Source organism: Diplotaxodon limnothrissa, linkage group LG6, assembly GCF_057381915.1.
Source record: "Diplotaxodon limnothrissa isolate DT_005_m linkage group LG6, D_limnothrissa_male_GT1.1, whole genome shotgun sequence".
NCBI lineage: Eukaryota > Metazoa > Chordata > Actinopteri > Cichliformes > Cichlidae > Diplotaxodon > Diplotaxodon limnothrissa.
The window spans coordinates 17411208-17428278 of NC_140601.1; the positions used below are offsets into that span (position 1 = coordinate 17411208).

The following is a 17071-nucleotide window of genomic DNA, read 5'->3' on the forward strand; positions in this document are numbered from 1 at the left end:
TTTAAAAAATAATCTTTATTGGTAGAACATTGTTATAACAGCTAATTTAGCAATTGTATCATGTAAGTGTGCAGCATTTGTTTCATCACTATAAGAAAAACACAAGTTGAAATTGCATTAAATTATGCTCTGAGTTGAAAATAAAAAATGATTTAAATTTGTTTTAGTAATATTGGTCAGTAAGAGGAGTGCTGACCTACAGGTGGCTGTTTGTTGTCAGTGTATGGTGGGTGTTGGCTAAGACTCTGTAAAATTATCATATTTATTTAAGTGTTATTTTAATAAAATCCACATTTAGTTGGGTGTTGTTTTATATCAGAAATATGTGGATGAAAACATGGAGAATGCCATAAATATGGCAATAAAGGTTTCAAATAGTAAAATCAGTTCATTACTAGATTTTTTTTTCTCACTCTGCTGTAGGCCCTGTGCTTGTACCACTGTCCAAACAGAGCACAGATGCTCCCAGACCTACACATTAACACCAGAGCCTGGATTTACATTCATTTAAAAAACAACAATCCAAAAAAATCCAATCCCGTTGAGCTTGGCACTCTTACAATAACTTATGGCCTAAAATGGGCCTTTTAAAAATAAAAACGTAAAAAAAATAAATAAATTGCTAAATCATATTAATCTTTTTTCTGCCTGTGTTTCATCAACTTAAATTTTGTCCTGTGATTATTTTTTTTTTAAGCTAAAGTGAAACAGATTTGCAAAGTTGCCATCTCAGCTGTCCAAAGACGTCCAAACATGAGGCCAAGTTGTAATTTAATTTGCAACATTTTATTAACATTTCTTCTTTAAGTCACATAATGGAAAAAAATGAACTTGGCACGCTACATTTTCTTCTTTCACTTAACGAGTTTTGTGCATATATTTAAATAAAAGTTTCTTCACTTTGTGAAAACATTTAAAGAAGACAACTAAAATTTATTACATTTATTTGAAACTGTACCTTCACTTTCTCTCGGCAGGGGCCCAATTGCTCCATTTATTATTAAACAAAAGTGGGGGTTTTGTTTGTTCGCTTCATTATTTTCTTGCTGATTTTCTTTTCACATTTCTTGGAGACTCGGTTGAAGAATAGTCTTTGAATTTTATCCCAAAAATGTCCTTCGCTGCAGTCTTGACAACCAGTTTATAATTTGTCCAAACTTTTAGCGTTGGTGAGGATTTCCCTCGCTAGTCTCCATGTCTGCTTAGCAGCAACCTCCAGGGCTGAGTGAGGCTTTCCCTGAAACAAGTCCAAGTTTGGCAAGAAGTAGTGGGGACATCTGCGGCATTGCAGACAGGATATGAGTTGCAGCAGGATACCATTGAGTCGGTCTCCGAGGCAAGACTCGTCCCAGTCGGTCTCTCTCGGGTGTTTCTCGCACTCGTACAGCAGCAGGGTCTTCATGTGGTAGTTGTTGAGGGGCTGTCCCGGCAGCTCCAGGTGACGGTCCCTCAGAGTCTTGAGGATGGACAGACACTTCTTCCTGCAGCCTCCCATTAGCAGCCTGTTCTCGGCCTCGCTGAACTGGAGGACCCAGGCGTCGCTCTCTGCGGAGCTCTGCTTCCCCGTTAACGAGTAGCACTCTTTGGAGAGCAGGTTAAAGCCCTCGGCTTTCACTTCTGCTACCCTGTTAGGGCCGGGCCAGGGGATGTGGGGCATGGGCCACTGAGCTGCACTTCTAGGCCAAATCCCAGTGCACTTGAATGCGGGGGTGATTTGCACCACGTACCTCTCCCTGATCCGTAGTTTGACCTCGCTGGTGTCGGCGACCATCTTTACCACGTCACGGTAGCTGCATTTATCCACGGCCTGTGCCACCAGAGTCTGAAATCTTGAGCGGATCTTTCTGGCTGATAGGTAGCCCGAGGCTGTGATGAACTCGACCCACAGCGACATGCTCCTTTTGCGGCCATCGCTCAGCTTCAGCACCGCGCAGCCGGGCAAGGAGCCGTCATCCACAAAGTTGAACACCCCCATCTGGTTAAGGTAAAGCACCACCTCAAACTCATTGGGGGAGATGACCTCCATCCCCTCGTAGCGCGCATCTATCTCACTGAGGGAGCTGATGAAGCGGGGTTCCTGCACTTCCACCTCTTTCAGGACATCGGACACCACTTTACAAACCTCCCTTATAGTCTTCGCAATGGCCGCTTTGCGAGCTTGGCATCTGTCGTTGTAATATTTGTTAAGCTGGTAAACCAGCTTTGCCTGCGTCGCAATCATGTTCGGGCAGAGGTCCGGGCTGTACACCGGAGAGTCGCAGTAATTTGACGGATCCAATGCTTACCGGTAAAGCCAGAGGCAAACGCTCACCGTGCAGGAAAAATGTGTAATCAAAGTTTTTTTTTTTCCTCCTTGCTTTTGCAGCGGATGGACGTCAGTGTGAGGAGGAGGAAACGGATAGGGATGCAACGTAATAGCTTACTAAATATCAGTCCAAGACATGAGCACTTCCAGCACAGCTAAGAAGATTCATATTCAGGTTGTAGGTCACCATCCGTTTCCCGGACTGTAGACGCTAAAGGCTAAAACGCCGCGTATGACCACTCATCTCTTCTTGCTCTTATTCTCTCCTCTGTGCCCCCGCTCACTTTTCGTCCACACTCAGCTTTGAGCTGGATTTGTGTACTTTATGAATGGTTCCTTTAGAAGAGTGAAGGGGGTCGGGCTTCTCCTCCTGCAATCATGTGCAGAGCTGTCAGTGCAGGCAGCCAATCAGAGCTGCCAGAGGCAGACGGTCCTGCAGGAGAGCTCCAGTTCGCTTCGACAGCATCTGGGCACACGGTGCATGCAGTCCAGCGCTCCCCAAGTCGACACAGGAAAACACAAACCTTTAGGTTTATACTTCATATGCCGGTGTAAACTCTCCGCGCCGACAGTAAAACATTTTTTTTCCACGACAAGTGCTGCTCCTTTACGCGCAGCTTCTCCTGCATTTTGAGGATTGAGATTTTGAATCTTTAACTTAACAGCTGCTTGCATTCTGCAGATAAGTGCCTCGCTATTTCTCCTAGTGTTTAATTTAACAAGTTTCTTTCTCTATCTTAAAAAAATAAAAATGCCACTCCGACTTCCAAGGCTCAGTAATCGCAACGTCTATAGGCTTTTGCGCCACTTTCTTCATAAAAAACTCTTGATCATCGCTGACTTAATTTTTTTTTATACTCGGGGTTTTGCGGATTTTGGGCGTATTCTCCATGTTTTGAATTAGACACCTAACACCAGGTATGATCTGCTGGTATTATTTTGTGAAATAAAAGTGAAAATTCTTTTATTCCCTCTTCATCTGAAATCAATCCCAATTCTCCTTACTTTGTGAAAATCGATTTTTTTAATATCACATCCATGGGTCATTTTCTTTTAATTAATTATTATGTGTGTTTTTCTTCTTGCTGATTAATCTCCGATCGACACAGTTTTGTCGGTGTATTGTTTGCTGGGATAAATGTGTCCAATGCACCTGCAGCTTCCCCTCTGAAGCTCTTTAGTGACGCGAACGAAACCAAAACGGCCCCAACGACTTTTCCTAAACCTGATGAGCTGTTTAACTAATCAAGTGATGTATTTTTGGGATTGGTTTAGCATCTTTTACACAGCCAGTACACAACATTGTGTCTAGTTAAATAACTTATTCAGCGTGTGTGTGTGTGTGTGTGTGTGTGTGTGTGCGCGCGCGCGTCTTCCCTAACACACTTCCCTCACACACCGCCCGTGGCTTGATCGCCGTGAACCCTGACCATATACTGAATAATTTAACTAGAGGTCTTTGCGTAGACATCCCTTTGTCACCGCGTGTTGGAGAACTAAAGAAGCCATTACATCCTCTCACAGACGAGAGGCTGGGGTGTGAGGGCATGTTTAAGCAACATGTAATATTTAGTCCTTTTCTATCCCGTCACGCGTCCAGAGAACGACATTGCGATAATAGTGCGTCTTAAATTAGATTTTAATGAAACATTTGATGAGACTTTCAGGTCTTTTAAAAAATGAGTTTAAATATTTGGATTAATTTTATGCAAACATATATTTTGATCAAAGCATCTCAGATTAGGCCTAGAATTTTGAAAGACTGCTGTCGATTATTGTAACCTCATTTTCTTGAAATAAAATCAATAATAAGCGGCGATCAGGCATCGTTTTTGAAGCTTCGTGTGGAAGGTGTTTCTCGGAGTGAATGTTGGTAGGAGGCAAATAGGCCTTCTGCTGTGGCTGCCACCGATTAATAGAGAATCTGTCGTGCGTTTCATCTGCAACCTGAAGGCTGCAGAGAAAACAAGGTTGCTGTATTTTTGTTCAAAGAGTCAAATATGGAGTTTGCTCCAAGCTTCCTGCAAATGAAATGTAAAAAACAAAAATAAGAAAAATAAAGGAAACTTTTGACACTTGTTACTAAATTATAGATAAGGCAGAATATTGCTTCATTAATGATTCCCAGGAGCCATCCGCTGATATGAAGTGGCCAAACTATGCAAATGATACTGAAATAAGACATAAACATTTCAGAAAAGCCTCAGATTAATGAGCCAACCTTCACAGTTGCCACATTTTCTGGACTTTATCATGTTGTGTTTTCCACAAGTGGTGATAATTTTGAGAAGTGTGAAGTTAGTCATGATGTGTAATTTTTTTTTTTAGCTATATTGTAAAAGACGTTTGAGACCTTTTTTAGTATTTGAGCTCAAACTAGATGTGTTTAAAACAAACACACACACACACACACACACACACACACACACACACACACACACACACACACACACGATATACTGCTTTTGCCTCCTGTGCAAACAGCACATTTTGCTTCATGTAGGTGTAGCAATAAGTGCTAAAACCCCCCTACATTTAATTTCATTAAATTCTATGAGTGAGTTTTTATCTTTATTAATAATAACCTAGCAGGACCCACCCCCCCACCCCGACCCCCATAGATAATAGCACAGAGTTTTAGTGTCGGATTAACTTTCCTCACCAAGAAAACATTCAAGGGGAAGTGTTGCTGGTGCGTCGTGACATTTTATTTTGGCTTCCAAACATAGATTTATTGTGAAATACTGCTGATAAAAATACTAAACTGATATTCGCCAGGTCTTCCCTCAAGCAGCCGTTATCCTAATGTGGCTTTGGAATTTAGTAAAAGATGAAATAAGTGAGAAAAAATGTCTGGCTGTGTGATTTCAGGATGACTGTTTATTATCAAGCTCGCAGCTCCGGAGAGATTAATCGGCTCTACTTGGAGAGCAAGTGTCCAAATATTATGAAGGAGATGCTAAGCCTAGTTTAATGAAATATACGGTGACACAAACGTACAGTTTTATATAGACGCTAGGGATCTTTTCGGGCCCACTTATCACACCACGCGTTCCTGAGCCACTGTGTTCATTTTTATTATAGAATGGATACCTCGTGTCGGATTAATAAAATCGTTTTTTCAGCCAAAGTGCAAAGGTCAGCCATATGTCAGAATAGGGGCGTCATTATATTTCAGCTTACTACATGTCCATCGAAGTTTGGAAAACAGAAACGCAGTCAGCACACGTTGGAGCAGAGATTTTAGAATTTTCTTTGCTTTTTTAACACTCATAGTTTCTTTCATATATACTGTTATATATATGAACGGCAAATGCCGACTGTTTGTACCTCATTTACCCCACTCAGTCACTCATACGTTTTTCTGTACATCTCTGGAAAACATTCAGTGTTCCTTGAAGGTTTTCTCATTTCTGAGTGTAGAGAAGATCCTGTCAAAGAGCTCTTTGATCCAAGCCTGCGCGACTCCACAGCCATCCCCTCGTAAGCGCAAAACTGACTGCACAAATATCTGCCAGCTGATGAGTAACTAGACAAAAACACGCATCCCCCCCTCTCTGTTCTTGCTTTGAGTTTGCCATTTTCACACAATTATCGGCTCTTTCCAGATAGCATAAACTACAATATTTGTATACCTTAGTTTAAAATTGGTATCAAAGCCTCAAAGATACATTTGGTTCCTTATCAGGTGAGAGTTGGGTTATTTGGTTCATCTACTTGTTTAATAGTTAGTCTCAATAATCAGTACTAAAGTAAACTGAGAGTCGAGTTGCACTCATTAACACTGATCTCCTTTCTTGCTTTGTACTTTGAAGTGAGGGGTGTAGTAGCACTGCTGCCAGTTTTAGGTAATTCCTTTTTTTCTGCTCTCTTTATTTCTCTGGAAACATGATAGGTCCAGAGAAAGTGACTCATTGCCTCCCAACACACACACACACACACACACACACACACACACACACACACACACACTGCACATGAGTAACATCCGCACACGTGTGAACCGAGAGAGTAAATTTTGATGTTCTTGTTCACACGTTTTGTTGCCGTCTCCCGTACCCATATGGAGCCAGCTGCTAGCTCCATAGAGAGCTCAAAGAAAATCATCGCAGGCATCTAATTGCCTGGCAGGCCTCTGCATCTGCTCGGCAGATAGCAGAACTGATGAAGTCACGGAGCAGAGCAGATGTGCGTTTGCCTGTGTATGTGTGTGTTTAACAGCACCCTCTCTGCGTTTAGACACCAGCCATCAATATTGCATGCAGAGTTATTGTTGCAGAGCCTCTCCTGGAGACTGCTAATATCGCATGTATGAGGAAGTGAAATCCGCTCTGCCCCCCAGCTGATTGGTTAAAGGGAATATCTGCAAAAGCTTGATTGGATGGCGTTTGTAACCCTTCCTAGTGCAGTTTGAGCGTGCTCCATGCTATCGTACTGTGTTTGGAGTTTGCAGTGTTAACAGCTGAATAAAGTAAAGGGTGAAAATACTGAAGGGGGCGTTGCAGGAGCTGCAAACATTGAAATATGTTTATGCTTTCCATTGATCATTAAAGTGCTTGAAGATGAGATTTTGTTTTTATTTTAATTTAAATTTTTTCCAGATTGAGGATTGTTATCAACTTGTGTACTGTGACTTGGTATATTTACGAAATCAGAACTGTGACACAGCATTTGTAAAGAAATTGATGGCAGAGATGTAAACGATTAATCCCTTGCTGGACCAGACAGATTTACAAAGTATTGCACATTATTAAATGTCAAAATACCTTCACTCGAATTCATTTGGTTTATATGCCTCATATGAAGTCATCAGTTTATCTGTACGCAAACTGCTACAAAAATACCCCTAAAATTTTCACACAAAGTCTCCAAAATATTTCTTCCAAAAGAAAAACAAAAACAGAGATGGGAAAACATTTGAAAGATTGTCAATAGTTTTGTCAGTGTCCAGCCTTGCGCTACGCAATAATAAAATCCCCACTGAGAAGACATTGGTAACTCTAATTAGTGGGGTGGTGACGGCTACCCAGGGTTGGTTCAAGCAGTTGAATGAAGGACCATTCAGTCAAGGAAAACCACCCTGGTGTGTTATGTAGCAACCAGTCCCATATCGTTAAGCTCTCCCAAAGTGTCAGACTGCAGGGATCACCCCCCCCTCCACCCCCTCGGCTGCTTGCTCCACCAAACCCTCGTGGTCGCCAGGGACGACCTTTGGCTGGAGCTGCCAATCACAAAGAGCCATGGCAGCCAGAGGTCTCTGAGAGAGGAGCCTATTGATTTTCCAGTTAGAGCCTAAGTAGTGTGTGCTATAGGACTAACGGACAGCCCAAGCAGGTATGTCATTATCAATGAGTCCAAGGAAAGAGATCCTTTCACTCATTCATATTGGCCTCTCACTGTCTCTCCTTCATACTGTTCCACTCTATTGGTTGGAGCACATTCTGAGATTGTCAATAAATCGCTCAGCCACACTATGGCAACGACTAGTAGAGCGAAGGGTTAGGCTGACCTTTCTCTTTCTAGTCCTTCACTTTCCTTCACTCTTTTGCATTCTGCCCGGTTCTCAGGTGCAGTAATTACAGTAGGTGGAAGGCATGAAGTGTTTCCTTAACAAAGACAGATTTCACAAGCGTGAAATGATTTTCTCTGTCTTTAAATTCCCAACATCCACGGCCAGTTTACTGTCAAGAATCAGGCTCCTTCTTCCCAGCCCACTTTGGATCATCCAATCATTGGGGAATCCAATAATCTAAATGCTCAATTTAAGTCAAGTTACCGCACAGATTTGGGAACTTGTCAACAAAAATACATATGTGGGAAATCTGGAATTATTTAAGCCAACTATAGGAGATAACACCAAATTAAGGTTTCTGAACTGTATTTCTGTTTGCCCAGTAGGAGGTGAAGCACCCTTGCATGCTGATACTGGGTCTCCAACCACATGGACTGTTGTGTACAGTCCCTCACATCCAGCTGAATAAGGCTATGTCACTGATGATTAATGAACTTGAAGTCTTCAGTAGACATATCGAGACATCGACCCTTCATTCAGAATCTGACCCTTTGCATATATTAAACCTGCAATTATTATTAGACATCTTTGAGATTTTGGCCATTATCTGATTATTGTTTCTTTTGTTAGATGTATTGATTTTACTGTTGGCCCAACACTGGTCCAGACTGAAATATCTCATCAGGTTTTTGTGTTGTTTATTTTACAAACATTCATATCAGGTTTAAACCTCATGACTCTGGTGATGCTTCGACTTTCCTTTAGTGTCACCAACCTGTTCCTTTGATTTATTTTTCATGTTATAAAGCGCTTTGGGGTTCTTAGGGACTAGTAAAGCGCTATATAAATACAGGCCATTTACCATTTACCATTTACCATTTATATTTATAACTTAAAGTTTTAAGTTTTAACCTCCTAACACCCGAACTCTTCCACGACATGCATTTTTAAGAAAAATAAGAGCCACATATGAGGATATTTGTTTAAAATTTTGATAGAACAGTAGCAGTATAATGTCCTCGTAAGTGGATATCAGGCCCAGGTAGAGCAAAATTGAGTATTTTAGTCTACATAACCCAAAATGTGATGTCCACATATGTGGACGCCAGGTCCTAGGAGGTTAAACTATTTTTCTTTCATTGTTTTATTCAGCTTCTGCTGTGTTTTCTGTGCTCTTGCAGTGTTTTTCTATTTGCTGGTGGTTTCTGAGGTTGACAGGTAAAATGCACTTGAAACTGCACTTGAAATCTCAGAGCCACAATCAGAATGTGTGCTTCCCTTTCTCTCCAAAATCTGTCCAAAACGTCGGTTTGAGAGTAGTGAGAGTAGCATTCATTGCTAAATTACGCTCATTATATGCTCATCATACTAAAATGATAGTTTTTAGCATGTTTACATTAGAATTAAACACTGCTTTGCAAAAAAACCTTTTCAGAGCAGCTTGTGTGGCTTCTAGATTTGTAGTCTTGTTTTCAGCGTTTTTCTACCAGTGTTATAATCCAATTAAAACATCCAGGTATATTGCACATAATAATTATTTATCATTCAGCTTGCTTTTTGAATTTTTTTAGTACAGTCAAAGCATTTTTGTGTTGTTTTTGTTGTAACCCTTGCAATGCGATGTAAAGCGTGACTCCTGTGAAAAACAGGCCGACGATGCATCTGTGCTGCAAATGGTAACCAGGTAGGACAGGTCAGGGAAAGACAATTGCCACATAGGTAATCACGTAAAGAACCATTAGACAGTCTCATCTCACCACATAATGATGACTAATGCCTCCTTGCGCTTACACGCACACACGTACACACACACACAGGCAGGCGCTCTAAACAACCTCCTTCACAAACACGCTCAGCCTCTCTCTGTTTGTGACCTGACTTTGGACCTTAACACATCCACAGACCACTGTGGCCATTTTGACCTGGCTCACACTTAACCAAGCATCTCCAGACAAAGAGCTACCCCCTCCTTTTTTTTGCACCTGAGCCTAGCCCCTCCATCATGCTCCATCTCTGGGCTTGACTGGACCAGTCAGGGGGCAGGTGCCTCCCCCTCCCCTCCTTTGATTGATCCCCTCTCTCCATCATTTATTCCCTTCGTCTGCCTCTGACACACACGTCAAAGGCAACGCACCAGCCTGATGGATAGGCCTGTTTATGGATGCCAGTCTGCCTGGTAGGCTACTGATATTACAATCAGCACCTGTGTACCTGCTGTTCTCACGAGCCTCTGCTATTCAGTTGAGGTCAGAGAGGCACGCGGCTTTGATTGAAAGATCGATGTCCAGCCTTGCTGATTGGAAATTGGCATTGTAAATGTGCTCTCGGTTTGTCAGAAAGCTCTCTGCTGCATATCAAAAGTTAAAACGAGATCCATGGATCATAGAAGCAAGTAGCTATTTATGTTAAGTCTCCATTTTTTTTGGTTACCTTACAAATGCAAAGGTAAAATTGCTTGACATCAACATAACGCATGTTTTTAATTTTCGAAAAAGTCAAGAACAGGTTGCTTTATATGTGTGACCTCATAACACTGATGCACAATCTGTGTAAAGATATCTTGCGTGCCAGAGAGCAGAATGTTAAATTCTTGTACTTCTATTCTCATCATGGTTAATGACCTATTCAGTGTGGTTTAAACGGCACAACCAGAGGGATGCTCTGGAGATTACTCACTCATCCAAGACTCCATTTCTAGTGGAAGAGTAAAGTGGATTTGTGGAATATAATATAGCAACAATACAAAACAATTCAAACACAGTGTTGAATAAAATCAAACCCTAATCGTGAATCAGATTTGGTTTTAACTTGACATCTTCATCAATAAACATGTTTGTTTTACACCACAGATCTTTGATTTTTTTTCAGTGGTTCATGTTAGATCAGCAATCCCCGTCGTTTTTCAGCCTCCATGGTAGAATAAAAAGCTGAAGCTAACTTAAAATTGAACTTGTACGTATGAAACTTCAAGGACCATGACTTAATATTTGTAGATTAAGTGGGTCAGTTTGTTTGTGCAACGCTTATACTTTTTTTTGGGGGGGGGGGGTTCTCCTCTTTGTTGCTATTTTGCTGGTCACCCCTTTGTTTGATGCTACTGCTCATATGTGCATTATTTGCAGATGAAGCTAACATGCATTTTCAGCAGTTCTCTTGCAGACCTAGCTCTACTCTACCTGCCCATTAACACGCTGCATGCAGATCAGATCAGAAACTGCTTTTTATGCTTATCAGGTGCTTGGAGTATTATTCGTAATTGAAGCTTATGATACCCTGTGAGCTCGTTATGCAAAGAAGAAACCTTAGCTTAAGCGTTGGCTTAGAACAGTCAAGTTTCAGTATTTAAACTAGCGTCTAATGCCCTGTGTTCTGAGTCAGCAATGGGATAACACCCCGTGTGCACACGTAATTGAAGACGGTTGTTGATTCAGTTTCTGTCATTCCAAGTGTAGCTGAAAGTGCTTGTCACTGATAAATTTGGAGCACCAATTGAGTCACGTACAAATATTTTAACTCTCCACAACATTTTTCTTTCTCCACTAAAAAGGCCTTTTCTCTTCTTCATCTATCCTTTCGGACAACCCACCCAAAATTCCCCAAGAGGGGTGTACTTTTCACCCTACACCCACTTAAGCTGCTGACAATAGCTGGATTAGAGAAGAATTTATTTAGCAAAGCCTCACACATACCCCCAAAAAAGCCTATCCTTCATTAAATGGCAAAATGGGAGACTGAAGGAAAGCGGGGAGAATGCGATGGGAGCCGGTCGGTGATCTTAACCTGTCTGATGTTTGCTATGGCAGCTTATAGGAGAGCAGAGGTCCAGCAGCATTTAGTCCTAAAGAGCTCCTGTGCTTTAGCGGAGGCTCCGGGCTGTCTCCCTGATTTTTCCAAGTGTCAGTGAAAAGCGTATACATTCTTTTCCAGCTTTCCCTGATGTGCTAGCATTTACTGATGCGCTTGACAAATCCAGGAGTGTATAGAAGCTCTTTCATGTCCCGTCCATGTCAACAGGTGCTCAGCAATATCAGAAAGGCCTTACATTTAGCCATAGTGCAGGTGTGCATTCTATATGAACTTCTTTGTTACACAATTCTAGTAAATTATCTTAATTTTCTTTGACTTTTTTCATAACATGCTCTAGAGATTCTGTATTTGTTGCACCCAGTTTCACAGCCCTTTTCTCTTCACTTATCCATCCTTTGTTACCCATCACCTTTGAGCCCTTTGTGGCCTCAGTCCAGCCTGCGATGGAGTGAAAAGGAAGCACTGATGTTCAATATATCAGCATAAAATTTCCATTTTATGTTCTTTGCCATTCTTAAAGGAAAACTGTAATTTACTAAAATCCTGGTGTTAAAGGCTTTATATGTCATTTACTAAGGCTTTGACTTATAGTTTCTGTTGGGGCTTGTGTTATGTATATACCTGCTACTGCCAGTAAGTGATAATTAATACCACTTTGGTATCTTATTATATGTTGGGGCACTTCTAAGGCTTTTGTCCTCATAGCTTATGCCCAAGGTAGAATTTTTAATGATTTAATGCACTGAAGTCTTTAATTCACCACCAATTAACCCCAAGACCACTGCAGCATTTCCCTAAATCTACACAAGACTCTTTTTTTTTTTTTTTTTTTTTTTTTGTCTCCCACTTCAAAAAGGCCAAGCAGGCGAAGATAGAAAAAAGGCTAACCTGTTAGCAAACAGTGAAAAGGGCAGAAAAAAGGGGGGAGTTAATCCTTATTAGGCTAAATTCAGACTAAGTGGCCCCAAAGATCCTTTCAAAGGGGACTTTCTTTCAGGGAGCACAAACTCTTGCTGGGTGACGTTTGGAGTTGAATACTTTGAGTCTTTAGGCTTCATAACCCTACACATGCTGCAAGCTGGGCCTGTTTATTTTGCTTCAGTTCTCACTTTCCAGCACAGCTTCTTAGCTGTGTTTATTTTTTTTCTGACCTTGTAGTTTGTTTTACTCCCCTCAAGGCAAATAGAACGTTATGTGTGACCAGTGATTACACATTACACTCGTTACACAGCTGTAGAACAACTGGGATTATCAGTTCGTTTTGGGCTAGCTGTTCCTGCAGCATGATGACAGGATGTCTAATATTCAACACTGACTTTCATATCACTCTTTCTTTTAGATGCTCTCTAGTTTTAATGGATAATATATTTGCTCCTTTTTAAATATACCTATTAAGTTTGTGGAAAAAATGTGGATTCTCTTAACTTGCTTAGATGGGAAGATTGATACCACTCTGTCCTCTGTGGTAAATACGAAGAATAGAAATCAGTCAAATAATACTATTAATTTAACCCAAAGAAACATTAGTTTCGTTAAACTGACTCTTGATTACTTCAGTAGCTAAGTGTTCTATATTATTTGCATATTCAGATGCACTTTCTCTTAAATTCTGTGGAGAACATGGATAAGTTGAGGTAGAGTCATGTTTTTTGCATTTTGTTAAGGCACTTGCTTTCAAAGCCACAAAGGCTTGAGGACAACTGCTGGAGTGTGAAAGAGGAGTCATGTGGCTGCTCTTAAGGTCACATGATCGAGCGTTCCTGTGTTGAGCATTGCTTTCCTCTTAAAAGCTTTGCCTACTTTATTCCAAATGCAACCTGCAAACACCTACTCGCCAAAAACAAAGCAAAACACAGTTTTAACCTGCAGTGAGTCACGACTAAAGCTTGTGCATGTTTTCGTGACGCCTTACACTCAAACTGTGCGGATCTGTGTGGCTCTTTCTTTTTCCATTGTGGTACTCTCGGTCCATCAGTCTCCCTTCCTCTCTTTTTTTTTTTTTTTTTTTTTTTTTTTTTTTGCTATCACTCAATCTCAAAAGCAAAATCTGTCTTAATTGGCTCCAGAGGGCTCGGGGAGGCTTTGTGTCAACGCTGATGAGGGTCCTGATTGGTCCAGAGGCACATGCAGCCAACAGACCCTTGTTAGTGTGTCGGGGCCCTTTGCTTGCTCGTTAGTCCGATGAACTCATTTACTGATGGGGGGTGACACGGCCTCGTTTACCAGTGTGGAACAGAGAAAGGTGTGTGTGTGTGTTGGTCGGAGGGGGCGGGGGTTAAAGCGAACAGGGAGGGTAAAGAACCGAGTAGAGGGGAATATAACTGAACTTACAAGGTGCATACGCAGAAATACTACGAGTATGGAAAAGCCATCAAATGCCGATTTATGTTTCTCTTCATTTTCTTTCTTATTTGATGCAGCAGTGAAAAAATAAATAAAAACTCGCTGCAAGTGACTCGGTTCACTGAAACTGTTTATTGCAGATTGCTTGATTCTGTGGTCAGTCGAGTGGAAACAGTCACAAACAGCATGGGACTTGGAAGTCTTTTTAAGACATCTAAGGAATCTGTAGCCTCCCTTGTTTGCATGCACATTTTTTTCTTCATTTTTTATGAATTCTATTCAAGTTCTTGCAGTATTGCTTGTCCCTCGTCTGCGTTTTGATGTTGATGGATCACCTCTCTTCCTCCCGCTCATTAATTTCATCACCTTATCTCCCACACCACTTCATTTGACCAAAAGGTAATAATAAATCCCTCATCCATTATCCTTTAACTGAGGCACCCATGTGGAAATACTTAATAAGAGGCAACAAATTGAACTTCAATCACCTCTTTTTTCCCCTTTGAGGATGTATAGTAGATTAAACCGAACATGCAAATATGCTTCCGCCATTCATCAAACACTGTTTATGTGCAATTCTGAAACCTTTATTTCCTAAAACACCACAATTGATATTCAAATGATATTTTATTTGTATTTTTTCACATGTTATGACAAATAAGGATCATTGGTTGCTGGCAGTGGCTTCTCTCCTCTTCAACTCTAGGGTCTTATCAGCCCAAAAACACACACCCACTCAGCCGGCCTGACTGCAAAGGCAGCTGAGAGCCTCATCTATCTTGAACCACGTTGCTGATAGTTGCTCCTCTGCTCTCTTAACTCTTCTTTAATCCAGTACAGTTTCAATTTAACCCATTAGCATCCCTGTGTTTGGCTTTACCTCTGTTTCTAAAGATGCTCTGGTTGGTAAGAGGGGTGGATGCGAGGGGTGATGAAGAGGATTCACTGGCACAGACTGTCTGTGAGATTCAGTGGTGACAGCTTTTTTTTTTGTGTGTGTGTGTGTGTGTGTGTGTGTGTGTGTGTGTGTGTGTGTGGTTACACACCATAGCCACAGTCACCCGACCCCTCTTCATGTGTCCCTCTTCATTCCGCAGTCTTTTGGGCATCTGACAAAGACAAACGACAGTGCTTCAGAAATGAGCCGCAGCCCGCTGCACAAACAGGTTGAACAAGGAAGATGGAGAGAAGGCAATGCAATCAAGACCGGTTCTTTTGTTTTCTGTTTGGCTGTGTCCTCTCGCGTGACGCTGTGAAATTGATCTCGGAGTGCTCCAAACCTGTGCCCGTGGATATCGTTCCACTTGAAATGAAACCTCAAAGAAACAGCTTCTGTCAACGATCAGCTCCCGATCAATTTGCTGCTGCCGCAATAATAATATATTGTTTCATTATTAATATTATCACTTTAAAACCAGACATTCAATAGATGGTAAACCAGAGATGGTGTAATTAAATTGCGATTCAAGACTGCAATAGTCTGAAATCTCTATTATTTTCCCTTGTGCTGTAACTGTAGCATTCCCGTCTCTTTAAAGCTTCCACTACTATATGTTACAGATGAAGCTGATGCACCCATAACTCCAGCATGGACAATAACCTCCACACCAATGTAATTTGTCCAGATGTGGCCAGAACAGCTCGAGCATTACGACACAGATAGTTCGTCATACTCATTGTCACACACTCTGCTTTTTCATCTGCAAGGGAGAGGGCGCTGCCGATCGGGATGATGATCTTGGAGAGCAGCACGCTGTTTACAGCTGAGTTCCAGGAGATCCATAAGTCTAGTGAAATATATCTGGGTGCTTTCACTTGTGTCATATCTTTCTATCAGCTGAGAGTTGGCAGCTTCATTAGTTTATCACTGGGCATCTATGTAAAACCACTCTTTAGTTGTGAATAGTTATACTTCAAGCTTTCACTTATTAAACACCTGAAGACTGGATTCTCTTTTCCGATCTGATGGAAGAACAGAAAAAAATGTCTTTCCTTCTGTAGTGTTTCGACATGATCAGCTTATTGTCACGTTTGTAAATAGAGGAAACGATGAAAACCAGTAGATTTTGTTTGTCATCAAAATTCAAACATCTCAGCTAGCAAAAGTGATCACAACTTATGTCCCCATTTTGCTGATGAATTAGTAGCCAACAAATCTGAAAGTGCAATTGTTGACCTGGATTTAATATGAGCATGCCTCAGAGAATACTGCACGCATAGTATATCCACTGTTTTAAATGCATTAAAGATTCCGTTGAGCTTATCTTTGTGCTAATTTGATAATAAAATAAATGTTTAGGTTTTTTTCTTTGGGGATTGAACCTTGGTGCTACCCTTTTCTTTGTCTGCTCCTGCTTATTTTTAAAACCATGCCATTCCTTCTTTGGTTCGTTGTACCTGGTGCACAATAAACTTAATGTTGGTGGAAGTAATGAAATCTGTGCCCAACATCTCTAGAGCTGACTGAATACAATGGTTTGTCTTTATAATAATAATAAATATCAAAGCCAAAGTGTAAGGACAGCTCATTTTGTAAGGCTGGTTAGTTTACAAATAGGGAAAAAAGCATATTTTTTTTCCCCAATGCCAAAAAATTATTTTTTGAATTAAATATGTTGAAGATTTAAAAAAAATTCTTTATAAAATTTATCATCAAGATGTTATTGAACTTAAGAGCTAATATTGTGTTACACTGTATTTACAACAAACAAACAAAGTCTTGGAAATGGGTTTGGCTTTAGGCTGGCTGTGACTGGTTAAATCATCTGAAGCTGCCTTGAGAGAGATGGGAGGCAGGAGGATGCGGTGCTGGCTAGCTTCTCCAGGCCACTAATCCACATTTAATTGAACTCCAGAGACTTTGAAGTGAGTCTGTGATGCAGGCAGGTCTTATTCCTCAGAGAGACAGCGAGGGAAGCGCTCCTTAGCTGAAGGCCTCAGCTGGTCCTCTTCTCTGTCCCCTTGCCTTTAATGAGCTCCTTCAGCTTAACACTAAGCCCAGCGTGCCGGCTCAAATTTGAATACCTTTGATTAATAAGATGCTGCAAAATCATATCTTAACAACATGAAGTGCTCATTTTACCTTTCTGCCTTATAACAGCGGG

At 41.1% G+C, this 17071-nt stretch overlaps 2 protein-coding genes across 2 annotated transcripts in view; one reads left to right on the forward strand and one right to left on the reverse strand.

Moving 5' to 3' along the window:
• Window positions 1–17071, forward strand: part of lrba (LPS-responsive vesicle trafficking, beach and anchor containing) — a 176218-nt gene that overhangs the window by 110094 nt on the left and 49053 nt on the right. The window lies entirely within an intron of this gene.
• On the reverse strand, window positions 995–2651 carry mab21l2 (mab-21-like 2). Its single transcript, XM_085355797.1, has one exon. The coding sequence runs from the start codon at window positions 2219–2221 to the stop codon at window positions 1142–1144; it is 1080 nt and encodes a 359-aa protein (XP_085211923.1). The 5' UTR covers window positions 2222–2651; the 3' UTR covers window positions 995–1141.

Bases quoted from the DNA above. Each gene is read 5' to 3' on its own strand.
- mab21l2 (XM_085355797.1), bottom strand. From the start codon at position 2,221: ATGATTGCGACGCAGGCAAAGCTGGTTTACCAGCTTAACAAATATTAC.